Genomic DNA, 27,847 nt, shown 5'->3' on the forward strand with positions numbered 1-27,847 from the left:
AAGTACTTGCTAACTCTCAATTTAGCACACTTGAGTTGAAGTCTGTGTCCTGATTCCTATGTAGAGAGCTTTATAGGAGAAAGATATTAAAATACTCCTGGGGAATTCTGCACCAAAAAATTAAATTCTGCAAAAGTTGTCAAAATAACACTAGTTTCAGTTATTTTGGTAACTTATTTCAAAATATTTGTCAGCAAGTATGTCTAACCATACAGAGACACACAAATTTCCCCAGGAGTAGAGAGTTAATACTCCCCCTACCCAGAGCTCAGCTGCAGAGACCCACTGCCCAACCCAGACACTCACCCCCCATCTCCTAGGGGCCACCTGCAGGGCCCCCGCCCAGACACACTCACCCACTACCTTCCTGAAGCCCAGGGATCCAGAGGGAGAAACATCCTGATGCTGGGTCCCAAGCTTGCAGGGAGTTTCCTGCATGCCACCTCTTTCCTTCAGGGCGTGCTGGGAACTGCAACTGCTGGGAACCCTCCAGTTCTCTTCCCCCCCCCCCCCCCACCTTATTATCTATTTGCGAGCTGAGCTCTGCTGGGTCCAGTGGCCCCTAGTGGCGGCCAACATCTCTACAGCCCATTTCTGTAGGCAGGGGGAAGGAAATTCTGTACACACAACTTTAATTTGTGCAGAATTTCCCTAGGGATAATTAAAAGTATTTTTAATACAGTGCTCCTGTAATCAGTGTAGTTATCACAAATTAGTAATAAGCAGCAAATACTTTGTGTAAACAGTACTGCAGAACTAGCTTTTTGTAGTAATTTAATAGGTGGTAGAAATATTAACATAGTACTGGCTGCATAATACACCCTTGAACGAGTAAACTAAAATATCAACTCCTAGTCAGAGAGGAGACTGTCCCTAATGCTACTCAATCAGCTGGATTCTCTGGTTTGCCAAGGCCTCCACATTCTATAAGTAGAGCTTGGACAGAGTAAACAAATGAGCTCATTAGACTAGAGTTTGTGAACTTGCTTTCCCAGAAGAAGCAGAGAGGTCATGTGCACAGAATAACTGCTCTGGCCAGGAAGAGCAGGAGGTGTGTATGTATATTACTATTTACTAACATTTGATTTTGATTGGCTCTTTGTACTCTTAAGATAAAAATCTGAGTCTCAGAGCATTGACTTTGCTGCAAGCTGAACTGATGGAAAAGTTCTGTCAGTATATTAGCACTGTTCACATTAAAGCTAATATTCTGAATAAGGAAATCTAGGACTAGCCTCATTCCTTCCCTTCCTAGAAGTGAGGCAGTAGCTCCCCTTCTGGCATTGGACAGGGACAGAATTAGAGTGAGACAGCTGTTAAGGATGGCTTATGAGCTGTAAAAGCATCAGCCTCTTCTGCCAGATATACTCCTGCCTTCCTCCACAGTTGGAGGTTAAAAACTTTACTCTTTAAGCAGCTACACTTCAGCTGGTGTGGTCTCAAATAACCTAGCTAGAAAAACAGCTGCTGCTACCCCAAGTCGCTCCTGCTGCTAGCATTGTGCAGCTTTGATTTACAGTAATATAGCTATCCTCCCTGCATCATCTATGTGGCAGTGACAAAAACTAACTGAATATCCCTGAGATGTTTATTATCCCTAGGGTACAGATTGTGGGGGTGAACTATAGGTGACTTGCCCAGTTCCACAATGTAAGTGGAACTAAGCGATGCTTAGTACACACACTTCCTGACTCCTAGCCCTGTTTAATCCTGTAAATGAAACTCAGCCAACCCTCCCTGCTTTCACACAGTGGGAGTAAGGCTTTCCTAGTGTGCCATCATGAATATGCTCCTTAGCAGGCTGCAGGGATACAGTTATAAAATAGTGTTATCCTTCATCTCCCAGGCTCAGAGGCAGGACTACAGGTTATTCTCTTGCTTTACAAAGGGTGTACAAAAAAGGTTTGAGCCTCACTCCTCTACACAAATTGCAGATCAAATAATGAAAAAAACCCTGCAGTGCTGAATCCTGAAAAATACTTAACCCAGGATTCTAGTGTCTTTTCTTTCTACCTTGCCTTGTACCTCCATTTCCAAAGGAAATGCTCCCATTATAGTACAGTTCCTCCATGCAGGCCCTGCACCAGAACACTAACCTTCAGCAATTTTTGTAAGGATGCTTATCACAGTTTTGAGATTTGCAAGAACAAGTCCGGAAGTGGCTTTGACACACCCAGCTGCTGGATGCCTTCAGCTGGCACATAGTATTTTTGCACTACTAAGGCTTTGGTATAAAATTGACATTTGATTTGTATTAGTCTTTATTTCTATGTAATTGTAACTACTGTACACCTAAGCCTTAATTTTTTCTAGTTTTGCTGCCTTCTTCCCCCCGCCGCTCCCTCCCCCCACTGCATTCTGACCCTGCACAGAAGGAACAAAACTGTTTCACATTTACATCTTTGTGTTCTAACTTCTGTGAGTCATCTGTTTACATTCAGACACTGCTTGCTGGAACATGTGAGTTTGAACCCTCTCGGGCTATTTGATGGAACAGCCACCGCAGTCTTGAAACACTCAGTCCAGATTTTACCTTCTCTACAACTAGGGTAAGGAACAGCAAGTCTAGACTCTCAAGCAAAGCAAACAGTGATGCATTTAAAAACAAAGTGAGATGGATACTGGACAAGAGATTGCAGATCATATATGGGCAAACTGGTCATTAGGGAGCTGAGTTCTATCTAGGCCTCTTTGGTCATACAGGACCCTCTGACCTCAAACAATCCTTGAGATCAACTCTATAAAGAAAACAATGAATCTCTACTTACACACAAAAAGGACAAGGTATTATGTTATACTATCCTGGGGAAAACAAGTAAGGATACATAAATCATTCTTCCCTATGTTTAAATGTGCAGGGGCTAGCTGTAGCAAACAGAACGTCAAGTGGATGTATGAAAGTAGCAGGAAATTTAAGCCATAATATATCTGACATCCAGTATTGGCCCCTGCTCATGGGCAGAGAAAGCTGAAGGTGGTGGTGCAATCCATAAGAGAAATGATTACAAGATGGTCCTGTCCATTTCTGGCAAATCCAGTTTTGCAGAAGTGGGGAGTAAACTTGTGCGACCTTCAGCCAGGCCTGATTTAGCCAGAACAAGTTCTAGTGGAAATATCCCAAGATATATTCACCAATGCCAATAAAATAGACACCCTGGGCTATGCCAAAGAGGGGTGCTATAACCAGGGCCCGACAGCCTGCCCCCTTCATGAAGGCAGCAGGGCCCTCATGTGTCCAGATCTTCCTGTATATTTAAAAAAGAAAAACAAACAATTAGATAGCCAGACAAGCAGCATTTCAGACAGTTGTTACTTACAAACCAAGACTTGCAATCCTCAAATTAAAAACCACATGCACTCAAAGGCAGGGTTTTTAATGGATTACCCAACAATCGTTCGGAGGGGAAACATCTTGCGCCCACAGGAAATGGTCTAAGCATTTGCCTTGTATATTTCATCTGAACAAGTTATAAACCAGGTGATCATCTCCCAGCAGATCAGCTGTTTAAAGTACTTGGTTTACACGTCGTGATTTATTAGTCCCCTGCAGGCTCTTTCGGTATTAGGCGCTGTCAGGTATGTTGTGGGAACTCACTCTTGTACCAGCTAATCCCTGCAGGAGCTACAGTAGAGAACAGAACAGGAGCACTAGCTCAGGGGAAGTTCTGAGCCAATCTAATCCTAGACTCTTCCCACCAGGAAACCCTCTAAGGATTTATGCAGGCGTGTTGGCTGCGGGGGGGGGCAGGTGTTCCAGGTAATCCACTGTCACAGTAAGGAGGGGCTAAATGGAATGGCAATTGGACAGGGTGACACAGAACAGTAATAAACCAGACATGCAGCAAGGGAATATTCTGGTTTACCTGGCACAGTCAATGATTCCATTGTAGGTGTCCTCTCCAAGGCCTTTCTTTAGAGTTTGAATTCGGGTTTTTAGAACTAAATTGCATGGAATGGAAAAGAAACATTTAAAAAAAAATCCTCTCCAGGCAGAGTTCACAACAAGAGTTGTAACAAGTCAGTACAGAACTGGAAAATATCACCACACATCTGAGTTACCGCCCCTCTTGTTAGATCCTGGTTTTTCATGCTGGAGAGCTTCTAATGTTAATCACAGAGACACATGCTACATGAATGATCCCAGGGGATGCATGTGGGTGTGAATCCGAGAGAACCTCAAGAGCAAACAATCAGGAAGTGATGGAAATTGGAGAGGCCTCAAAGTGCTCACTGGGTCAGTTTTGTCTGGATATGTAACCTCTTCCAGGGGGACTCTGAACCGGCTCTCTTGCACTCAGAAGGTGGCTGTTATTCATCAAGAAAATGGAGAAGCAGCAGGGTTTGATTCCAGGGTCTTAGCCCTCTGACTGGAGCCAGCCTTGGGGAAAACGCAGCCACGTATACAACAATCAGATGATGTTGACAAGGATGTTTTGTTTAAAGAACAGTGATGTGACCCTCAAGAGCAACATCTGCCATTCTTGTGAGTGGGGTCCCTAACCTCAGGAAGTTGTCAGCATTTGCATATGTGGGAAATCACAGGGCTTCAGGGAGTACAGCAGCAGTTATCTGAAGAGCAGGACCTATGTCCTCAGAGTTCTCTACCAGCAGTGTTTGTAAGTCATGTGTTGTACAAGGGTCCTCAGCAAAGAGGTGAGCATGGTGAGAGACCAGGGGTTTTGGAACCTGAACCTATTCCCTGTCTTCAGTCAGTTGCGTAATAATTTTGGTCTGCCACCAGCACCACCAATTCCACCAACTCAGACACCACAAAGACTTGCACCTGAGGACCGCCAGGGGAGATTGGCCAAATCTGGGGCTGTGGTATGAAAGCAGCTGAACAACCTGAGTTTAGAGAAGTCCATCTCCTCCCTCTCTGGAGGGCTGGCTGTACTGCCCTCAGACACTCACCATCCAGAGGGGTCACTGCTACTGCAGCCACGGATCCCGCCACACAGCCAGACACGAATGAATGGAAGAAGGGTGCCTTCTCAGAGTGCCTCTGTCCCAGTTTGTTGATGTTGGCAAACAGTGGGAAATAGATAATGGAAAAAGGCACATCCCTGTTGGGAGGGGAAAGAGTTAGATAGACACCCGACATAGACCAATACCACAGACTGCATTGGGAGCCTGGCCTCTGACACGAGGTGAGGCAAAAGGCACAGGCTCGCTCTTCTCCTATCCCTATAGGCTCTTGTACAAAGTGGGTCACATCACTACCTGCCAGGGAGGAGATGGGGACCAAGCCCTCATCCTCACTAAAATATGGCTCTAGTGACTCTGAGATGAGACACAGCTGCAGTTTGGAGGTCAAGAGTCTCCTGCCTGATGTGAAAATGGATCTGTCCAAGGAATGGAACAGGTGAGTGCAGAGTAGAGTGTACTTTCCATTTGGCAGGGAGAGGAGCAGAATTTGGTGAGAAAGCTTCAGCATCTGCTGCTGAGGTAGCAGAAAGAAGGTCAGTCTGGAAGGTTATAAAAGGAAAATTATTTGTGTTCCATTAGAACTGAAGTGTTGAAATAAATGGAGATTTCCCTCGAGAAAGGTTCAAACCAAAGGATTTCCCCTCAGTTAAAAAAAACTACAAGCAAGAGCTGCTTTTCATTAATTTGTGGGAAACTAGTGAGCAGAGACGTTAAAATGCTGTAAAGCAACCTGGCAAAGGTGTTTAGCCCGAAGCTCCAGCTTGGACCGAGCAAGCAAAATGCATTGCAGTCAGGTTTAGCATTTGAGGCAGACAGTTCAGAAAAGCGCAGAAGAGGCAGATGTAGGACCCTGCCTTGGATCAAGCATACTTTTCAATAATGTTTCGGGGGAGCAGGGTAGCAACAGGAATCCCAAGGACCCTTCCAGAGCTGGAAAGTTACCAGCATAGCCACCACCAAACTCAGGCAAAAGAGCAAACTGGGAAAACCAAAGTCATCCTTGCAGATACACATCCCATGCAGTCCAGGAATCTCTGGTTTGGTTTTGCTTTATGCATAGCAGAAGGGACTCTGCTGAAGGGACATTTTCAGGCAAAAAGTCCTATTTAACAACACCCCCGACCCAAGCCCAGTTTCCCAGCCATGGTTACACCACCATCCCACACTGTAAAAGAACGACATTCCCTCTTCTACATGACTTGCTCCCCTTGATGAGGCCTGTGTACTCTGTGCATGTCACTCAGTTTGACCAATAAGAACACTGATGAAATATCGCTCCAGTTATTTTTGATGGCCCAGCTCCCATCCTATCTGGGTGCACTTTGCGTGGGCTAGATCAATTCAACTAAGAAAATATTCCATTGGCCCTCACGTCACCTAGGCAGTGGACTAAATGCCAAGGGACTGCAATGCCTACAGGCCTGAACAAAAGGGGTGTCTCGTATATAAAGCGGGTTGAAAGTTTTCCTACAGAACAGGCTTCCCTTAGAAAACGCTGGTTCCACAGAATCCAACTGTTCAGTGAGAAGTGTTCATTCTGTCAAACTTTCAATGGAAACCAGCCAGGCAGGATAGCCAGTTCCAGTCCGCCTGGTCTTCTGTCAGCTACCCTGCACCAACCTAGTGCACTAACAAGGAGTCAGAGTTCCCAGGGCCTGGCGGGATGCTGGGGCTCTCCAGCTCTTGGACTGCCTGCCTGCTTGCCTCCCAGAGTGAGTATGTGGGCTGCCCAGCTCTCAAGTCCTGCAAGCAGCTGTCTCCCCAGGCTTCCCTCCTGGTGGTTGTCTCCTTGTACTGCCCCCAGCTGGCAGGTGGGCAGGCTGCCCAGCTCTCTGGGGAGCCAGGCAGGCAGCCAGGGGAGCAGGGGATTCTAGGAAGCATATTTTGTTTTGGGAACACAGAAATGTTCTCGCTGCAGGAACGTTTTGCTGCTTCCAAAACTAAATACTTTGGAATTTTCTTCCCACAAGGAAGTTCCATTTTTCAGCCAGCTCTGGTCTTATATTGTGACCCTCTGAGGTGCTACTGAAGCCAGTGGGAGTTGCATGAACTGCCTCTCGAGCTGCTTGTGGCCCCATCATCCCAGTTCTGGTTAGCACTTCTTGGTTCACTGCTTTAATGGCAGCCCGTAATTCGCAGTAATAGAAGGGGGAAAGGAAAAAGACAACTAGATACAGTGATTGATTTGACATTGAAGAGTTTCCTTAATACAGATATAATAAATAATACCACCCAGTTCGTATGTTGCACTTTTCATCAGTAGATCTCAAAGCATTTCACAAATGACATCAGTGTCATTATCCTCCTTTTACAGACAGGAAAAGTGTGTTGATGTGACTTGCCCAAGATCACCCAGCAGGCCAGCAGCAGAGCTAGGAATAGAAACAAGTCTTCTGAGTCCCAGTGCAATGCCTTATCCACTAGACCACACTGCTGATACAGCTTTCCCCTCCTGTTTGCCAGGTGGTTGGGGCAAGTCCTTCAGGAACAGATGCTAAAACCATGCAGTAAGGAGGGAGAGACCAATTACAAGCTCCTGGTTTGCAGGAGGTTCCCCACCCTTCCTCCTTGGAGTAGGGTGGGACTGGTTTCCCATACTGACTCATCACTCCCTGTGTCTCCCCACTTCTCACCTGAGCAGGGTGACTCCCAATCCCTTGTACAGTCCCACTAGCCCTTGAGTTTTCAGAAGATCTCTGGCGATCACGGTGGCTGAGGGGCGCCTGAATGCTGAGGCTGTGCCAGTGGTGTAAGGCCTGTCCTGAGGGGGCTGGGAGAAGGGAGCCGTTGGCCCATCTGGTCCCAAAACCTTTTGCTGATGAACAGCTGAAAACAAACAAGAAAGAGGAATTGGGTATTTGGAGGGAGAGGGGATCCCTCATTCTTTGCTAAGCAACCCCCTCCTCCCCCCAAGTCACTGCCTGGCTTCCTGGCGACCTGCCCCTAAATCCTTTCCCGAACAAAAGATCACTCCTGCCCAGAAGGTGAGAACAACTAGTGCTGAGAGATTAATTGATTTATTGGCTGAACCGAAAAAATCCAAAACAATTTGGTTAGTTTCAAACCAAAAGTAATTGTTCTCGGTTTTTCTTAACATGAAAAAGAAAAAAAAATTCATTTGGGTCAATTCAAAACATTTTGTTTCAAAAATACCATTTTGCCATGAAACGTGGAAACAGTTTGTTTCAAAAATGTCAAAACAAAACGTTTCTACAAAAATAAACCAGTTGTTTTCCCCAGCCAAAACTATTTGCCAAATTCAACCCGAATTTGCAAATAGTTTTAATATCCTGAAAAATGCTGAAAAAACATCACCCAGCTCTAACCACCACCCTATCACTCTCTGTGTCACCGACTAGGGCTTCCCAGTCCAAATCACTCAAGCAGTCCTGAGATCATCAGAACTAACCACTTCTTCCCCACCACCCCGGGAATGGAGAGTGTAACCTCTCTACGTACTCACCAACAATCAGCCTGACGGTAAAACGCCGAATGTGGAGTTTGAACTCAGATCCCAATATGGGAGCATGAGGCAATTACTAGTCTATTGTACCAGTCCAGAAATTAGATCCTGAATATTTACGCAGTTGAACAGGTAAAAGAGTCTTGCATTTCTACATTTCTCCCCAGGGATTTCTTTTGTTCTTAAATCCAAATTACGCTTTGCACTTAAATTATAATCACTGCTGTCTGTGGCTGGGACTGCAGGAGCCATTAACTCTTTTCACAGCCAGTGTCCCCATGTCATTCCCTGTGGTACTGCTTACTGGGAGAGGCTGAGACGGGGGTCCCTGTGCACTCCCCTTCAGCAAGGATTGAGGTGGTGGGGACTGCACAAGCCTGCTCCTGAGCATCAAGGGCTCAGTGAGATCTGCATTCTAAAGGGACTATGACACCTGCAGGATCTCAGGAAGTCTGTGACAAAGGGATTTACTGCAGAATCTGAAGCAACAATCTGGATGTCCCCTCCCACCCCCATCATGCAAAATAGGGCCTAACCCAGTCGTCCAGCATCCTGAAGCTGAATTTTCAGCATCTCCATGGGGGAGGTGACCACCACTTGGCAGGCCCCAGCTCCACAGCCAGCTAGCATCTCCCTCACCAGCGTCAACTCCTTCCTGCTGGGAACAACACAGATGTAAAGGGAATGCAAGGAAGAGAGACAGACAGGCAGGCAGTCACACAGATTTACACAGCTATCTGGAGGTGGGGGTGGGGGGGTTACACAGCCTTCTCATGCTGCATCTTGATGCTGCCAGGCCACCCCGGCATGACAGCTCTGCACTGAGTCCTTAGACATGTATCCTGAGCTATAAGGAAACAGACTAGACATGCTGTGCCACATATCCACATAGAAACAGCCACACAAGGGCACACACCGCCTTGATTATCCATGTACTCCCTGCGCAGAACGCAGGTACATACGCACCCATCCATAAATGCTGTCTCTATTCCAACAGCCTGCCTACAATAGTGACCTTTGCTGCACAAAATCCCTAAAACACCCCTGATTTTGCACTGCTGTACCAAGGCAGGAAATTCTTTCCTGACCCCAGCTAATGACTGGCTCAATATCTTAAAGAATATAATTTTATAATTTTTCATCCTAGCTAATGTACTCTTAGACACTATAGATCCTTTTCTCATTCATTTATGTCTCTTCCTTTAAAAACATTACTAATATAGTTGTCTCAATAACATCCTACAGCAGTGAGTTCCATGAGTTAATTTTAATATTAAATATTAAAAGCTGTTTGCTTTTATCCCTTATGAACACAGGTATTATATGCTTCCTTGACAGGAGTCTGGACTTTTAGCATTTCACAGTTTTTTCCATCTCTAATTTCTATGATCCTCTCTACTGTACAGACATATAAAGACCCACCCACACATGCTTGATATATACTCCCACACACAGTATATGCACATCCAAAGGAACTGCTCAATGGTCCACCTAGTCTCTGGTAATGCTGTGTATCAGATACTTCAGAGAATGACAAAAAATACCTATAATGATCCTGGACATGCACACATACTCATCACCCACATACTGTACACACAGAACCACAGGTATGCAACCGCCCACAAAGCTACACACCTGCATAACTACGCAGACCCCCCATAGAAACACACTCACAACTACAAAAATACACATGCACACCCAAAACTAAATGTCTGTCTATAGTTTCATACAAATACTTCCCCCCAACACACACACACGTAACATTTTTTGCAAGGCCAAAACTAGACAGTGACATTTCCTCTGTACCTGTCCTGTGACAGCAGCTGTCGAAAAAAGTCATTGGCTGCCAGCTTGATTGCTTTCTCTGGCGTGACCAGTGTCAGGTTCACCGCGGCCCCTGGTCAAGAACAGAAGGGGCAATAAAGGGCTAATTCAGTCACGTTCCATGGTGTATTAGAAATTCCTCCCACATTGATTACTCAAAGTAAGAATGGGGAAGAGAGACATCTCATGCAAATGATTCCATGCAGTGAGTGTCTGAGGTCTCAGCTGGTCACAACTTCCAAGGGCAGGGGAAGAGGGGCTTTCAAAGAGACAACAATGGAGGCAGACCCAGGAACAGGAAAAGATGCGGAGGGATTGTGAATGGTATATGAGAGCCAGTGCTTTGATGGACAGCCGTGTACTCAAACTGTGGCCTGTGGAGCAGCAGTAGCTCCACTGAGCCCTACCTGGCAGTCCTCAGAATTAAATGCTTAGTATTGTGAGGGGACTCCTGGGACAAATGTGCAGAGCCCATGGTGATTCCCATTACAAGTGCACAGGGACCTTGGGGCCTGCTGGGACAGGAGAGAATCTCTTCTTACAAAATAATCTATATGATGAGAAGGATGGAGGAATGCTAACAGAGCGATTAGGCTTCCAATTGCTCCTGGTTTCACTGGAGTTTAGGAACGGGCACATCACAACAATCAATGCTCCGTTCACTCTAACATTCTGCCAACAGCATTAGGCTATGCCATAGGAAGATGCCAACCCTCTAAAATGCCTGATTCTGCAGTGCTTCACCAAGGGAAGAAATTCGTTTTCTGACTCCCGTTGACAATCACTTTATGCTCTGAAGTGTGAGGGCTTACACCTTTGTAACTTTTTAACCTAACTAGTGTAATTGTAGATGCTGTTCTTATTTATTTAAAAGGAAGGCATATTTATATGAAGATAGTGGTCTCAATAATATCCTGCAGCAGGTGGTTCCACAGGCTAATTACATATCAGGTAGAAGGGTATCGGGTATTTGCTTTCATCCATCCGTTTGTCTTTCAGTTCCAGCAAGCACCCTCTCTGTTTCTACTAAGTAGGCTTGAAAGGATTAGATTTCACTGTACACACAAACAGACAAAAAATATTTCCAAATGTACAGGTAGGCAAAGTAAGAAAAATGCAGCTTGAGAATTTGATTTAAGGATATTTACTTATATATTTTGAGATGCGATGTTGACAATTTGTGTTGTAACGATTATAAAACTAACTGTTTGAATCTCAACAGTTACTGTTGTTAAATAATTATTGTCTGATCTCCCCCTAATGTTTCACAATTTAAATAAAAATAAATACAATGAATAAAAGTCTAAAAATGCTTACAAATGAACATCAATATTATCTGTCAAAATGATAAATAAAAATCAAATTCTGTCAAGCCTACTAATAAGGTAAATTAGAGCATCCAACTGGCCTTTTCTAGTCATCATTTAATTTCTCTCTCTCATATCGTCCTGTCTCTGATAATTTCCACTGCTCTTCTTGGAAAGATTCCTTTTTTTGAGCCAGTATTTCTCTTGTCAGTAATTGTCAGCTGTGCTCAGTGAGAACAATGACTTTGTGTGCCTCAGGGACAGCTGGGTCTGAAATAATGTCTCTATTCCCGAGAAGAGGCGTACAGGTGGCAGTATGTGCTTCTGCTGAGAGTCTGTAACTGACACAATGGGCCAATCCACTGCAAAGAGGCCCCTCCCGACATTCCCACAGAGACTACCTCGGTACATGCCGAAGAATCCCTCTGAACGCAGAGTCTTCACCAAGCAATCCCGCCTGGAACCAGAGAGAGAGAAATGGGGTGAGTTACTGCCCCAGGATTGTGCCATTAGTTTGCTACTAACAACCCTTTTAGCTGCACTAGAGCTAGAGTTCACAGCCTCTGTAGGTAGAGGCCATTAGGGGGCAACATGATCACATGCCTGGAGCAGGTTGGATAGTCCGTTCATGCAGGGCAGTAGTATGTGCATGCATACACACGTGCCCACCACCCTTTGGCAGATCCTTCTGTAGAGGGAATAGACAGAAACAAGACAAAAGTCCCATTCTGGGAAAAGAACTATCCTAGCTACTACCATATTTAACACAGAGATGCCTAGCACGGCTCTGACACGACAGGGATACTTTGACCAATAGTAAAATGTTATAATAAAATCATGCTATAGAGACGGCGTGCTGGAGGATACTATAGAGCAGCGTTTCTCAACCTTTTCATGTTGGAGATCCCTTATTTAAAGTCAAAACTTTCCACAACCCCTCTTACACTGACTGTAAAAGAGTGAAAAGTAATAATAAGCTAGGATAATTTATTTGTGTGCGCGTTTCGGGGGATTGACTGAGAATATCTGACCTTGAAGGGTAAGAGTGTGCAGACAGTGGGGGAACGAGATCTTCTTTTCTTTAGATTGTAATAAATTTTTCATGCCTTGTGACCCCTTATTTGCCTTTCGTGACCCTTTCTCCCCACCTCAGGGGCCCTGACATTGTTCTATAGCACAGTTTGGTTAGCAGGGTTCTCAAGGACAAAAAACCTTCTTCTGCCCATTGGTCAGAGAAATTGTGCTAGAACCTCTATTAGCAACAACAAGTATATTTAAACACAGTTGTAGCTACAGTTCTGACCCGTTAGAACTTCTCTTTCCTGGCAGGGTTATATAACAGAACTGTGCACATTGCCAGCAGAACACTCCATACCCCATATACATTACACCCAATCGTTCACCCCTGGCACAGGCCATTGGGTCTGCTCCTTTATGGCCATTGGGGAGGGGCACATTTAAATATTTTCCCCATCTTCATCGTGCTTTACAAGCATTCACTAACTAATCAGTTCTGTTGCCCTGCAGCACCCTCTAGCATCCAGAGCCTGTAGGGCCTCTTTCTTTTCCTTTGTAGTCCCAGAAGCATTGGTAGCTTAAGACAGTACTGGGTCATGGAATGTAAGGCACTAGGTCGCGGTGGCTATGGTCAGCACCACCGACCGGGCCGTTAAAAGTCCCATCGGCGCTGCTGCCCGGCTAAGACACGCTAGTCCCTACCTGTTCTGACATCACGCTGTGCCACGGAAGCAGCCAGCAGTAGGCCTGGCTCCGAGGCGGGGCCACAGGGCTCTGTGCACTGCCCCTGCCCAGAGCACCGGCTCCGCATTCCCATTGTCCGGTTCCCAGCCAATGGGAGCTGGGCAGTGCCTGCAGGCGAGAGCCACGCTGAGCTGCTTGAGCGCCTCTGCCTAGGAGCCACACCTGCTGCTGGCTGCTTCTGGGGAGCAGCACAGTCCGCGGTGCCAGGACAGACAGGAAGCCTGCCTTAGCACCCCTGCTGTGCCGCTGACCGGGAAAGCCCATGCACCAATCCCCTGCTCCAGCCTTGAGGCCCCCCAAACCCGGAGCCTCCTCTTGCACCCCAAATCCCTCATCTCTGCCCCACCCTAGAGCCTGCACCCCCAGCCCAGACTCCCTCCGGCACCCCAATCCCCCTGCCCTGAGCACCCTCCAAACCCGGAGCCCCCTCCCTGCACCCCAAACCCCTCATCCCTGGCCCCACCCTGGAGCCTGCACCCCCAGCCCAGAGCCCTGACCCCCTCCTGCACCCCAACCCCCTGCCCCAGCCCAGAGCTCCCTCCCACATCCTGAACCCCTCATTCCCGGCCCCACCTCACACCCCTCATCCCCGCACCCCAACCCGCTGCCGCAGCCCTGAGCCCCTCCCGCACCCCAAACCCCTCTGACCCACCTCCACTGGGTCGTGGGCATCAACAATTTTCTTCAACTGGGTCACGAGAAAAAAAAATTGAAAACCACTGGCTTAAGACATCTCAGCTCTGCCCTTATCAACAGGAGAAGGAAAAGAGCATTTCCCAGGGAAGGGGCATTTCCCTGAGGGCTGCTGGAGGCTGAGAGCTGGCACTGTTTGTACAGAACAGTGCAGACTTGCCCTGCATCCTTTCATCAGGATGTGGCTCTTGGAACATGAGTGAACAAACTCAAGAGAAATTCTTCCCAGCATGCATCATGTCTGAGAGAGGAGGGGATGGGGAGAGGTAAACATTCCCAGGATACAGACAGCCACAGGGCAGCCATGTATGCTCAGTCAAACATGCACAACTCTATTTTGCAAGCCCCCTACTGAGTTCCTCGCTGCCCTTTATCTATTAATATGGAATTTTTATTTTATTTTATTTTGTGGAGGGATTTTGGTTCAATGATTTTCTTATCTCACCACCCCGGATCCTAGAGATGCCTCGTTCCTCTCCTGCCCCTCCTTGTGCCTCCAGCCAAATGCAGAGTAAAAGCCACTTTGGGGCCCAGGAACTCTTATCAAAGATGTATTGTATCAGTGGTAATGCCCTAAGACTGAGCTAGCTGGTGGATCCCCTGACAAAAGAAAACGAAAGGGAGTCAGCCGGGAGCAGAAGCCTCTTGTGCCTCAGTGGATGAGGAATGAACAACAGGGACAGCTGAGGAAGAGGTCTTCAGCTCCAGCCACCCCCACCATTGTTGGGGGGGCAGGGAGGATTAGGGACAGTTTTATGTTCACTTACTAGTGCCCCCACCTGGGGGGTTCTAAGAACACATACATTCCAGTATAGACTCCTTGTCCCTGCTGGTTTTGAAGACGGGTTTTCGCCAGATCAATTGGGAAGACGCAGCTCACTCCCACTAGCCCGGCCACACCTCCATTAATTAACTTTGCCGGAACACTGAAATGAGAAGGGAGAGGTCAACACCACACAGGCAACTCTCAGCAATAGAATGACAGCTGCTTGCCCTGCCCCCGATCCCTCCTGGATCCCCTTCTAGGAGCCTAAATTCCTTTTGAAAAGGAGATTTAGGTTCCTAAATCAGTTAGGTGCTGTGATGCTGAGCACAGCAACACCTAAATACCTTTAAAAACCTGGGCCTTTGTCTCTTCATGCCTCAGTTCCCCATCTGTAAAATGGGGCTAATAGCATTTCCCTACCTTAGTGGGGTGTTGGGAGGACAAATACATTAAAGATTGTGTTGTGAGGTGGTAACGGGCCCATGTAAGTACCTTAGACAGATACAGTGGAGACTGACAGCTGCCCAAGGGATTTCTTCAGGTCCTTTCAATGGGAGTTGTGTGGCAAAACCTCCTTGGCAGCTTTGAAAATCTCAATCACAAACAGAAAGAATGAATGAAATCTGAAGGTCAGCCCTGCGCAACTACCAACAGGGATGCTGCACAAGGCCATGCCCCTTTTAAGGACTGCTGCTCTTCAGGACCCATCCCCAGAGCATGGGAACAAGAGTGTAATGGCTGCTTCCTCATTTCCCATGTAGTTAGCACAGTTAGGCCCCACAGCTGCAATCCCACCCTTTTGTGACAAGCCCCCCTCCACCCAAATCAGCTACCAAACCCTTTGCACTTGCACAGCCCAGGCAGGAGGAGCCAACCTGAGCCCCTATTAAACGGATTTCACACATGGATCCACCAAACCTTGGGCCAGGCTTTTCCTCAGTCTAATGAGGAGCTCTCTGGATGGGCTGGGAAAGGTTGCTAGTGAGTGGACTGATTCTGCAGTTTGATTGGCTAACATCTCCCTCCCAGGCAGAAAGGGGAAGGTGGTCAGCCAACCACCTCAGCACAGACTGCAGAGCTTGATGAGCACCAAGGGGCCTTGGACTTTCCAGGGTTTTACGATCCCTACTCACTGAAGTAACACAGCCCGGCAACCTCACACAACTGCCCCAAGCAAGGCTGCGAAAGGGAACTGGGCTGCTTATGAAGTCCCAGAGATGGTGCAGATGCTGGGACAATAGACTGTAGAGCTAGGCTGCTTGCATGCATATATATCTTTTCTTATGAGTTTGACCATGTTACATTATAGGTTTGTTATTTGTTATTATAATAGGTTTATCAATTTGTATTAGAGTATTTTAGCTGTAATGCAAGGTACCTACAATGGCCGCAGGCTCTGTAGCTTAACCTAAGTCAAGTTAGTATATATGTTTGTGATCTTTTGCATAGATAAGTGGGCAAGTTAAAGCAAGTTGGTAGGTAAGGCCACCTAAGTTCATGGCCTTTGTCAGACTTAACAGATACACCACAAAGAACATGGAAATAACCAGTTAGGACAGAAACAACAGAGGTGAGGATGAGCTAACAGTCTCTAATAGTTACAAATATTTCATTAATACACATGAACATGCCAGCCTATAGAATAAGTGCATACCCTAACATTTTTGTGGGTGCGGAAGTTAAGTTTGGACATGGAAGGAGGGCACTTAGGGATCAGGCCCTATAACAGGAGCAACCCACAATATTGGGAAGGTTCATCTTGTTTTATTGTTAGTTCTTCCTTGTTTTAAGTAAACTCTAAGTTAGCTTCCATGGTCTTTCTATAGCGTTTAGCTCTAGCTTCTTCATCTCTCACTCAAGACTTGAGGAACCTGGACCTGCGAACCCTCTTGGCATGCCAGAGGCAAGGCTAATCCTTTTGTTTCTTATCACCAGGTTATCAAGGAAGGGTGTGAGTAAATTAATTGAGAAACTTTTATAGTATATAATACCACACGAACTGCTAGAACATTATTGCTTTTGTAATCAGTTGAGTATTTGTTATTTGATTACTATTCCATTACTGTTCTATTTATCTCAATAAAAGGCTTTAAAGCTGCATTTTCTCAGTGAGAGGTTTCCTTGTCATACATCCCAAAGACTGCCTGATTTTGGGACAAGAACCGTATCATCATCTGATCAGATTAACTGGCCAGCCTATAACCCATATTATCTAACAATATTATTAACCTCCCATAAAATCAGGAAACAAGCAGTAGGATTAGGATGTCTTCTGCTCGTGCTCTTAGCCCTTACAGGTGGATTAAAACCAAACTCTGTGTACATGCAAAGAAATCAGGACCTGGGAAAACTCATACTCCATCATCCAATTGGATGGGAAGAGCTGGCCCACCTGACTCCCAGCTGTTGCAACGGACAACCAGCTAGCAGTTTAGCCAGAGGCCAGAATTATGCCCCAAAGGGTAAGAAACTGTGGGAATGGCACTGACCTGATTTTCTTCTTGTTCCCCATAGTTCCTCGAGGACCTTTTTCCTTGACTGCTGCAGACACAGGGGGATTCTTTCACCACAGAGACACTCTTCCCTTTGACAGAAGCTGCCTTGTTCAGCTGGGGGATAAAACATCAGATCTTTTAGCACCAATTGCCACGTGATTTAATATCTACAAGCATATTATACACTTGTCTCTGGTATTTACCACATGTGATCTATTATAAGCCCATGGAATACATCAGTGGGTTCACAATTTATCATGCACCATGCAATTGCCTCACCTGCACTCTACCCATTTACCCACCTCCCCTTCACAGCGAAGCCAAAATCCCCAAAGTGATCCCCTAGCACTCACTGATTTCAATGGGATTTAGGTGCCTGAATCCCTTTGAGGATCTCAGCCTATGCCTAACATCCCAAGGTGCTGGGCAGCTTCGAACAGCCACCATTTTCTTTTTCTAAATCAATTCATCACAGAAATGTTCCCTTCTTTTCTCCAGTTGTGGAATTCCTCACCCACCCTCCTGCCCAAATTACACCCGCCCTAGTCCCTGGATGGGTGAGATTCAGTTCTGCATCTGAGATACATTCAAGGTCTAATCTCATGCTGAGTGCCAAGGGGCTGAAGAGTCACGTACAACCCCCAAGATGGATGAGCCATACAGAACAGCTAGCCCTATTATTCCAGTTGCTCTGACAGCTCTCTGTGGGGCCTGAGAGCATCTCTAGTTGCCAGGATAGCTTGCCGTAGCTCTTTAAGCTGGTCTTATCCTAGCAACAGGATTGTTGAGGAACCACTGAACAGATGGTACACAAGCTCCCCTGTCGTAGGCCTTCTGTCTCTTGTAAAAAGCAAGGAGCAAAAGAATCCCTGAGGTACAAAGCCACGTCTGAAAGACCATGAGGTGTCTCCCCCACCCCCAGCCACAGCTGGCTCCAAGATTCATAGTAAAGGATGTCTCCTCCTGGGACTAGCATGGCCTTGTCTGCCGAGTGCTGTGGAAGAGACAAGGGGGTGGAAGGCAGACAAAGGCAGCAGCAGCCTGGAAACCACGTTAGGAAGCAGGGGAAGAATTGTGAGTGGGGTTGGAAGAGGGGATGAAGTGAGCAGAACCTTTGTTCTCTGTAACCTGATCTCTAGGGACACCAACACCTGGCCATTCTCTGCACATCTGCCCTCAGAGCACAAGGTGCCAGGGGCCAGCGGGAAGGCCCAGACATGGGAGTGGGTGGAGAAGGTGGCTTGAATCCGGGGCTGAGATCACAGCCTTTTCCAGTTTGCGTACATTCTCTCTTTCAATGAGTATAAGCAGTTTTCGTGCTTGTCATTAAAAAACAGCAGTAGCTGGAGTCAGGCTGAGGGCATGCAGGCCCTCCTCCAGCTTCCTCCTTCCTCCAAACTCCCCTGTGCACCTCAACCCTGCCCTGCAGCACCCCCTGCTGGGCCAGTCCTGGCCTCCTCCAGTCCGAGCTCTGCCAATGCATGGCACTCCTGACCTGGGATCCCAGCTAGTTTGTGAAGGAGGCAGAAACTGAAGCGAGTGCTGTTCTAAACGCAGATCTCTTGTGCAAACACTTTATTCTGATCAATGCTAAAGCAGCACTGCAGGGCTCCAGAGGAGCAGACACCAACCACTGCCAGCTAGAGAGTGGGTTGGTGTGGTGCTGGGATTTCCAGGAGTGAGGGAGATACAACAGAGGACTGGAAAGGGAGGATCCTTTGGAAAGTGGGCCTTGCCATTGGATGGGGCCCTGCATTAGGGGGGAATAGGTGAACAGCAGGCAATGTGGCACAAAGCTGATTGCTGCCAATACAGGGCCCAGGGAGAAGATGCACTCTAGGTCCAATACTTCCCCTTTCAGCCCCCTCCCCCCCCCGCGCTCCCCCACCAGTCACATTATGACCTGAAAGTGTGGGGGGGGAGCGTGCAGGGGCAGGACAGTGCTGGGGAGCTGTGACTCATTGGAATGGCATGACACACACAAACACTGTGTGTTGACTGCGTGGAGAGGAAAGTCTGATGCTTTGGCAGCGAGGGAGTTCAAATGTCAATGGATCTGGAGCGTGAGCATGGAGTAGAAGAATCCCCTAACAGAAAGCTAGAGCCTGCGGCCATTGTACATTCTTCTCTGTCCCAAAACAGGTTACACAGCGTGTGGGATGATGCTGTAAGTGACGAGATGTCAAGACTGGCTTTGGGCAGTCTCTGCTGACACCCAGACCCAGATTTGCCAACCCCCCAGTGTTCAAAAAATAAATAAATAAATAAAAATCAACATTTGCTTAAAAATCATGAGATTAAAAAAAAAGTTTGGGGTTCTTTTTAGTTGCCTTTTGGTGGTGGAGTGTCTAGTGTTTCGAGCTCTTCCTCACAGCTGTGAGGGCTAGACACTTACCTGATTTTTAAAATGAAAGCTGACAGATTGTCAGGCAATACCCTGACTCCAACAGCCAGGGCATGAGGAAAAACCCCCAAAATCACAAGACACATGATAAAAATGGTGAGCTTTTGAGCGTGGCAACACTGCAGTCCAGTTCCTACTCCTCTAACTCCCATTATCACCCTCCTCCCAAAAGTGGTAAAAGCCCATGCTGTGAGGTGCACTTTGCTAGGTTATTTTCTAGACTGCACCCTGATCTGTTTGGGGCAGCTAATTCTGACAGGGCCCAGAAGGAGCACAATGTAGGATGCGCTCGCCTCCTTCAGCAAAGCAACTACTCTCCATACATTACTAAAGAAATCAGAGACAGGCCTGAATCAACACCTCTGAACTCTGGGGAAGTTCAGACCCAGGTCTGAACTTTGCAGCTTGGATCCACATCTAAGAGAAACCCAACTTCCAGATTCCAGCACCATCAAGCACTTCTGAAGCTCTAGGAATCCAAGTGGCCCCAGGAGTTTAAGGAGACCCAAGGCTGGGTTAGAACTGCACCGAGTGCCATTCAGGCTAGTCCTCTCCATACCCTCGGCTGTGACTTACCCAGAAAACATGTATTTATGAATGATAAGGAGCGTCTGTGTGTGAATGTGTTGGGCTGATGCACAGATGGAACTGCTATAAGGTCAGAAGAGAAAGAGGTGAGACTTACCTCTATTTCTGACCCATCAGTTTTCTCCCTTCTCCTTGTCCTTGCTCCTCTTCCAAACCCAAATATCTGACTCACAGCTGGATTTCACTAGCAAGCAAACCCCATCCCTGGCTTAAGGGACAGTTCACAAATTCCCATTGTTTTTAAGCAGTGTAAAAATGCTTTTTCTGTTTGGTTGGCTTTTCCTCCCTTAGCCTGGGAAAGAAGTCACTCCTTGTCCCTTCCAGCCAGAGCTTTCCCTCTGGGTGGGGACAGACATCTCACACAAAAATGCCTGTTAGGTTTTTAACCTAAAATTAAAACAGGTTTTTAGATTAACAAAGGCTGGATTTCCTCCCACTTTGCTGAGCCACGCCCTCCCCACAACTGTCAGGCTATAATCATTCAGTTAACAGAACCACAGACTTGCTAGACCAGTCAGTCCCTAACCCTGCCAGAGCAGGCTCGCTGGTTTGGGCTTTCCCCACTCTAGTTTTAAATGTCGTTAGCTATGGGACTTCCACCATTTCCCCTCCGAGACTGTTTCATAGTCAAACAGCTCTCGTCCTCAGGAAGCATTTCCTGATATTCAACCTCCACTTTTTCTTTCTTAATTTCATCCCATAGCTCCTAGTCATTCCCCCTTGTTCTACAGGAACCAATTCTTTCAGCCCTTGGTGCTTACACTCTTCACATGCTTATAGATTTAGGTCTCTTCCACCCACAGGCAGTTTTCTTTTACCCACTTTATTACAGAAACTTGGCCTCGTATCCACATTTAAGGGCTAGTCAGCTGATCCAGAGAATCAATCCAGTCAGCACTCAGCCTTCTATGCAACAATGGCCTCAGAAGGATGTTAACAAACTTTAACAAACCGTAGGAGAATTCCTAAGAGATATTTGAGGTTTATCTGTAGGATAAACAAAAATGTGTAAGCAAATCTGGTCCCCAAACTCCATGCTATTCCTAGTCACTTATGAGAGTGGTGCATGATGGGGCTCTCTCACTTCGTGACCAGTTTGTCTGACACGTCCTTTCTGGGCAACCTCTGCTTTCCCCTCTTCACTTCCAAACAACTCTTCATCCTCATTTAGAGAGTTGCTTTCCTGCTCCCAGTGACTTATATCCACTGAATTATAATTCTTGTGCGAGGAGCTTTCCCCACTTCAGGAAAGGTGCATTACTACAAGGAAACTTACATCTGTTTTTTTATAGTGAATTCTTCCAGAGACAGAAGATGAAGACTAGATGTTGTCTTAAAAAACACCCCCTAGTTCTACCACAAGTTGCTGAGCTAGATGGAAGAATCACTGTGACTCTATGGCCTGTGTTCTGCTGGAGGTCAGATTAGGTGATCATAATGCTCCCTTCTCGTTTTAAAATCTATGAACCTGTGGCTGCTTGACTAAGAGATTCCTGGGAAAGAATCAGTTTCCCCAGGGAATCTCTAATTAGACACAGGGAGCGTATGTGTGATGCAGCTGCACAGGGACGCTCAAATCAGAGGGATGCCTGTGGGAGTGTGATGCACATTTCCAAGGGAAGCTTGGCTAAGGTGTATGTGGGTTGCATTTCCCCAAGAAAGATTGTTTCAGATGCAGATATGGCTGTGATGCATTTCCCCAGGGATACTTTATGCAGGGGTGTCTGTGGTTCTGTGATGCATTGCTCCAGGGAACATTAGATGAAGGCAGGTTGGGGTGGGATATATTTCCCCAGCAATGTTCCTGGTTTTTTCCTCACCTCATTTCCCTGCTGCAGTGATGAAGGCACTAGGATCTTGAGTGGCAGACATTGGAGTTTAAACCATCAGTATTGAAACTTACAATCTTAGACCCTATAACTCTCTCCTGCCTCTTTGCTTCCTGCCCTCCAACCCTTTACTTTAACTACTAGATACCAGGTCCTGCTTTACTCTCATTGAGTCTAATAGCTAAAACAGGAGCCAGACTGACAGATTTTGAGGAGTCCCTGTCACTCCAGAACCCCATGGTGCTGAATGTTCTTAAACCCCACAGAAACTAAAGGGCACTGAAAATATCAGAGTGTCTAGAGCTTGGATGCATCCCCAAGAGAATATGAGAGGAGAGTGCGGTTCAGTCCAGTTCGCCTACGGACATCCTCTCCCCCCTTAGCCTGTGCCCTGCCATAAACAGGATCTTCGTCCAGCACTGATCTTTTCAGGGAAGGGGGCTTTAAAGGAAGGAGCATGGTTGAGGGTCTCTAGATTTGCCCTAAAACAACGAGGACCCCACCAATAAATAGGGTATGTCTAAGCATTTGCTGGAAGGAACCTAAGGGCATCACAGACACATTCTGGTAGTTTCCATTGCCAGCGGAAAGGCAGCAGGGCTGGCCTTTGGCACAAGCAATAAAAGCAACAACTTGCTGTCCCATGCTGACTCAGCAAATCATGATCCAGTCTCTCCCACTGGAAGAAGAGAGGCAGCTCCACTCTTGCATTCGATGAAGTGAGCTGTAGCTCACGAAAGCTTATGCTCAAATAAATTGGTTAGTCTCTAAGGTGCCACAAGTCCTCCTTTTCTTTTTGCGAATACAGACTAACACAGCTGTTACTCTGAAAGCTCCACTCTTGTTTCTTCTCCATGGGGCACGGTAGCTCGGAGCCCCGAAGAATCAAAATATGGCACCAGTGAGAAGTGCCACCAGTGGTATAACCCGCTGGCACTGGCTGGCTGCCTTTAGCTCCAGCTCTAAGGTTTGTGCTGCCCCAGGCACGGTGAGACAACAGTCCAGGCCTCATAGCCTGAGGCATACTACTGACACTGAACGTTCTGCTTGCCTAGGGGAGCGCTTGTTTTGGCTGTACAGACATGGCAACCCAGAAGGCCGACTGCACTTCTCACTGCTCCAGCTCATCAAGGCTCTAAGGAAATAACTGTGGATCTGTAAAAGCTCAGCCAGGAGCCAACCTGGGTCCAAGGGAGGGAGGCTGAAGAAACTGTGACTGCATCTAACACCTATGCAGGAAGGAAGGTTCAAGAGAATAAACGTCCTTTTTGCCATTCATCGTGGATTGAGTGGGTAAAGGAAGAGCAGAGGTGAAAGTAAGCCAGTCCAGTCCGGTGTATCGGCAAGAGCCGGTACACAGCCGACCGTACCAGCATGGGGCAGCTTCCCCTGCTGGCAATTTAAAAGGGCCCGGAGCTCCTGACAGTGGCCGGAGCCCCTGGCCATTTAAATCACTGCCAGAGCCCCATGGCTCCTGGCTGCCCCTGCCGTGACCGCTACCATGGGGCTCTGGCGGTGATTTAAAGGGCCCTGGGGATTTAAAGGCCCCGTCCCTTCCAGTTGAGCACCCCCCTCCCCACACACACACACCTTGCTCAGGATCCCGGCCCTGCGTACCAGTAAGTCCCTTAATTTACTTTCACCCCGGAGGAGGAGGGAAGGCAGGCAGCTGTCTCCACCGTATGCAAACAATATGAAGTAGTGCCTAAAAGGCCTAAAAGCTGGTGCTCTGGCACACGCTGTGTGTGCCGTCCATGATTGCAGTACATTCTCCTTAGGGCTGGGAAAAAGCTCACAGTAACAACTGACACAAAGGGTCAGGTTTGCCCCTGCAATAACAACTCCACTGAGTTACGGTTGCCAAGCCTCCAGGATTGTCCTGGAGTCTCCAGGAATTAAAGATTAATCTTTAAAGATTGCTTCATGGGATGAATCCTTCACGTATACATCCAACCAAAATTGGCAACCCTGCCCTGACTTCAATGGAGTAATTACACTGTGGACAAAGCTGACCCTTTGAAAAAGCTTCAATTGCAAAGCCCTTCTGTGTTTAGCAAAATTCTTCTCTGCCAACATTGGCTTAGATGGGGCCCTTCCCCCTCCCGCTGTATGTCAGAGAGGAGCCAGGGTTTGATCGATTGCAGTTCTCCTCTTCTGTGCCATGGTCAAAACACAAAGGTCAAGGCCCCAGGAAATTGCAAACAACTTTTGCCCGCCAGCCCCGGAAGAATTGGTGCATTTGGGAAGAGAGGGTGATCTTTTTACAATCCCTAACTACTGAGAGTGTGTTATGGAAAGAAATGGGTTTTTTAAGTTGGCAGGGAACATGTGGTTTCCTGGTGCTGCTGGGGAGAGCAGGAGTAGCTCCACCCAAACAGAAAGGAAATGCTGCAGCAAAAAGCTGGAGAGACTTCAAGCCAGAGGGCTGCTATCACATTACAAACCCCACCCAAGCTGCCCCTTCCCATGCTCACCCTCTCCCCAAAAGCCCATGTACCCCCTTCCAGACCCGAGCCTTTTCTTCTCCACACGGGGCTTCAGAGAACATGCACAGAGCTGCCAAGCTTCACTCATTTGCAGGGAGGGACTTCTCCCTTTGTGTGTTGATTTTAAGACTATTTTTACAGTATAACAGAAACTCACAATTTGCAGTAATGCCTGGGAGGCCCATACAGGCTCAGGGAGTGAAGCAAAGCCAGCCATGTTCTGTTTTGTACTGAATGGTGTTTAGTGTTAGTATTTTTATGCAAAATACTTCAGAGTGCTCTCTTTTGTAAAAACATTAAAGGGGAAACTATGCTTTAGGGACTGAACGTAGGGCTGTGAGTCAGGAGACCTTAAATTCTATTTCTGACTCTTCCATGTGCTTGGTATGTGTGTGACTTTAGTCAAATCACTTTACCAATCTGTGCCTTGGTCTCCCTGACTGCAAAACAAGAATATTTTCTAGAACTGGTTTAAAAAAAAAATCAGAATTTCCATCACCCAAGAAATGCCAATATTTCAAAATTTTGTTTTTTAATCTCAAATTGGGACAAAAAGCCAAAATATTAAATTTTTTCCTGGAACGTGAAGTTCCAAAAAATTCAATTTGGAAACAATGAAACATTTCAATCAAAACAAAACTTTTTCACTTAACAGAACTGAAAGCTTTCATTTTGGCTTAGTTAGACAAACCGGCATCCTCATGAGGTGTCTCATGGGTGCTGCAGTTCGAGTGGCTCATGCCATCCCTCTCCTCATGCCTCTCCCTCCGTCTCTTCTCTGTGGGTGGACTCTCCAGCAGAACTACATCTCCCATGATGCACTGCGGTCATGTTACGCTCATGATGCACTTAGGCTGTTCAAACCAGAGAGGGCATGGCAGTGTGTCATGGAAGATGTAGTCCTGCCAGGGATCACAGCCCATTAAGAAGAATAGGGGCACATAGGATGCAAACTACAACCCCCATGGTCACTACAGCCGATCAGGTAGACACAGATTAGATGTCAAAATGAAACATTCTGATTAGTTTGAGCAAATGTAATTGTTATGATTCAAGTCAACTTGACTCAAAACAAACTATTTCATTTAGATTTTATCCATGGAAAAATCAAAAAGTCTCAGCAAACTCTAAATATTCCTGTGGAAAAAAATCATTTTTGTGGAAAATGCTTTTCTCATTAAAAAAACAGACAAAATTCCCGACTGGCTCGAATACTTTCCCACTTTTGTAAAGGCCTTTGAAATCATCACCTAAAAGCACTACATGAGCTCTGCTCTTGGATCTTTGTGGAAAATCATGGCTGGGGAGAGGCCACTGCATTTTCAGTGTATATTATTGAGTTTCCAGAATAACACAGTGATATGCAGCTGAGTGATGCAGTGAGGCTGGGCTGTCTCTCCACTCTTAAGGTTTCTCACCTTCACCATTTCATCCAAATGCATCACAGTTCTCCCACTTCTATTCTTCTTCAATAACAGAGGGAGAAATTAAGTCTTAAATATGAAAGTAACACATTTCAGGATACAGGGTGTATGGCAGATATTACACACTATGAAGTAGCAAGATATTGTGGTGAAGGGTTCTGCTATGTTTCAGTGCAAATTAGGAAGATATGACAGACAGAATTCAAATCCATTTCTCAAAAACTCAAGGGGGTGTTCAGATCTGGACCATTTCTTTAAGACACATTACACTACTATGCTGATTGGTGCTACAGGGAAAAGTCAAATAGAAGTTTTCCAGCAGGCAAAAGTTCCTCCCACTAGAAATAAGAGACAGTCCCTTGCAATCTAATTCTAAATATGATACACTAAAGGAGGGGAGATCATCAAAACAGTAGTGCGGGATGATACAGCAATAATTACATGGTCATTCAACAAAGTCTTGTAAACAGCATGATGGAGCAAATGTCTGTATGTATATAATAAAAGCCTCTGACAGCTCTGTTGCAGGCGTTGTAGCAGGATGGGTGCTGAGAGATCTGAAAGAGAGGGGACTGTGGTCTCATGGAGCATCTTAGGATGTGTGTTCCACTGAAAGAAAGCTCACCCAGGGGGCTTCCCACAAGGCCAACCTTGGAAGCAGACAAACCAGGCACGGAAATAAACACTCAATTTAAAAAGGCCTCCCTTATTCAGGTTAACATAGCTGACAGCTGTGCTGAAATGGAGGGGCAGTCAAGAGGCACAGCCTGGGGGACAGCCCAGTTCTCAGGTACAAGGGACCTACACCACTATCAAAGAGTGGTCTGTTTAGATGTCATCTGCAAGCTGTTCTCTGCACAGGGAACCCTGCTCTTCTCCCCCCACCACTCCCCCCAAAATAAATTCCACCCCCCCCACATAGCCTAGCTGGCCCAGAGGAGAAACTAGAAAGGCGCAGGCTGAAGAATCAGAGTTTGGGTGCTATTCATTCCCACCAGCACGTGGCCTAGGCTGACATTCCCTGTCAAAAGCACATGACTGCAGCTTGTTGAGATTAGTGTGGGGCATTTTCTATAAAACAGATGAGCTTTGTCTCTGTTTAATATTCTGCTGCCTTTAGAGCCACTATTGCCCCCTCTCAGGGACTGGTTCCAATTAGTGTCATTTCAGCTCAGAGCTGGTTTAGCCTGAGGATTAGAATCCCCCCAGCCCCCTCCCCAAATCCCCTCTGACTCAAAAGCTTCCTGGGATCGAGGCAGCAACAGAATTCCTTCCCCTCCTAAATTGGACTCCAGCTTTACTCTCCCCCCACCTCTGAATTATACATGTTGGGGCCAGGGAAGCAGTGGGTGCGAATGTGACAGAATGACCCCTGGCTATCTACCTGAGAACCAGGGGAATGGATCTCCCTTTACAGAGACTCCCAACTTAGAGGAACAAACGCCATTAGAAGCCACACTGAATGGAAGCTGCTGTCAGGAAATGCGTGGCCGACCGGTTCACTTACCTTGCCCCAGGAAGAGACAGAAGGCCAGCTGGCACCAGCAGAAACGGGAGATGTAGTTCTGATGGGCTGATCCATGCTTCAGTGCCTCTAGCTGCAGTGCTATCATGCATGCTTATCATGTCATCCTTTGTCACTCAGGGGTTCTCTGAACAGCCTGTTAGCACAGTGACTCAGAATGGACTTCTGCAGGTTGAATGCACGGTGGCCATGCCCATAACGTAAGACAAAGGTACAGCAAGCCCCAACGATGTAGTAAATCATTCCTAATTTATCCACTTGGGGCCAAAATCTGCCCTCAGATAAATTGGTCAAAGGGAGCTACAAGCATAGGCCCCAGGAGCAGACAGTGAGTGGGACAGGAGATTTGTGTTTTT

The 27,847-nt window shown here is 46.8% G+C and overlaps 1 protein-coding gene across 6 annotated transcripts; it reads right to left on the reverse strand.

Annotated features, from left to right (window-relative positions):
• Window positions 1-695: 695 nt before the first annotated feature.
• Window positions 696-27,597, reverse strand: SLC25A18 (solute carrier family 25 member 18). 6 transcript variants are annotated; one of them, XM_073319946.1, is made up of 10 exons: window positions 27,474-27,597; window positions 17,230-17,349; window positions 14,778-14,900; window positions 11,922-11,977; window positions 10,196-10,286; window positions 8,926-9,047; window positions 7,560-7,752; window positions 4,912-5,063; window positions 3,864-3,939; window positions 696-3,245 (listed from the first exon to the last, which is right to left on the reverse strand). In XM_073319946.1, the coding sequence occupies exons 2-10, from the start codon at window positions 17,250-17,252 to the stop codon at window positions 3,104-3,106; spliced, it is 978 nt and encodes a 325-aa protein (XP_073176047.1). In that variant the 5' UTR covers window positions 17,253-17,349; window positions 27,474-27,597; the 3' UTR covers window positions 696-3,103. The 6 variants fall into 6 exon arrangements, with proteins under 6 accessions (XP_073176047.1, XP_073176055.1, XP_073176038.1 ...); XM_073319954.1 differs by lacking the exon at window positions 27,474-27,597 and adding an exon at window positions 20,325-20,504 and having other exon boundaries at window positions 8,926-9,044; XM_073319937.1 differs by lacking the exon at window positions 27,474-27,597 and adding an exon at window positions 20,325-20,504.
• Between the last annotated feature and the right edge of the window lie 250 nt (window positions 27,598-27,847).

This window comes from Lepidochelys kempii, chromosome 1, assembly GCF_965140265.1.
Source record: "Lepidochelys kempii isolate rLepKem1 chromosome 1, rLepKem1.hap2, whole genome shotgun sequence".
NCBI lineage: Eukaryota > Metazoa > Chordata > Testudines > Cheloniidae > Lepidochelys > Lepidochelys kempii.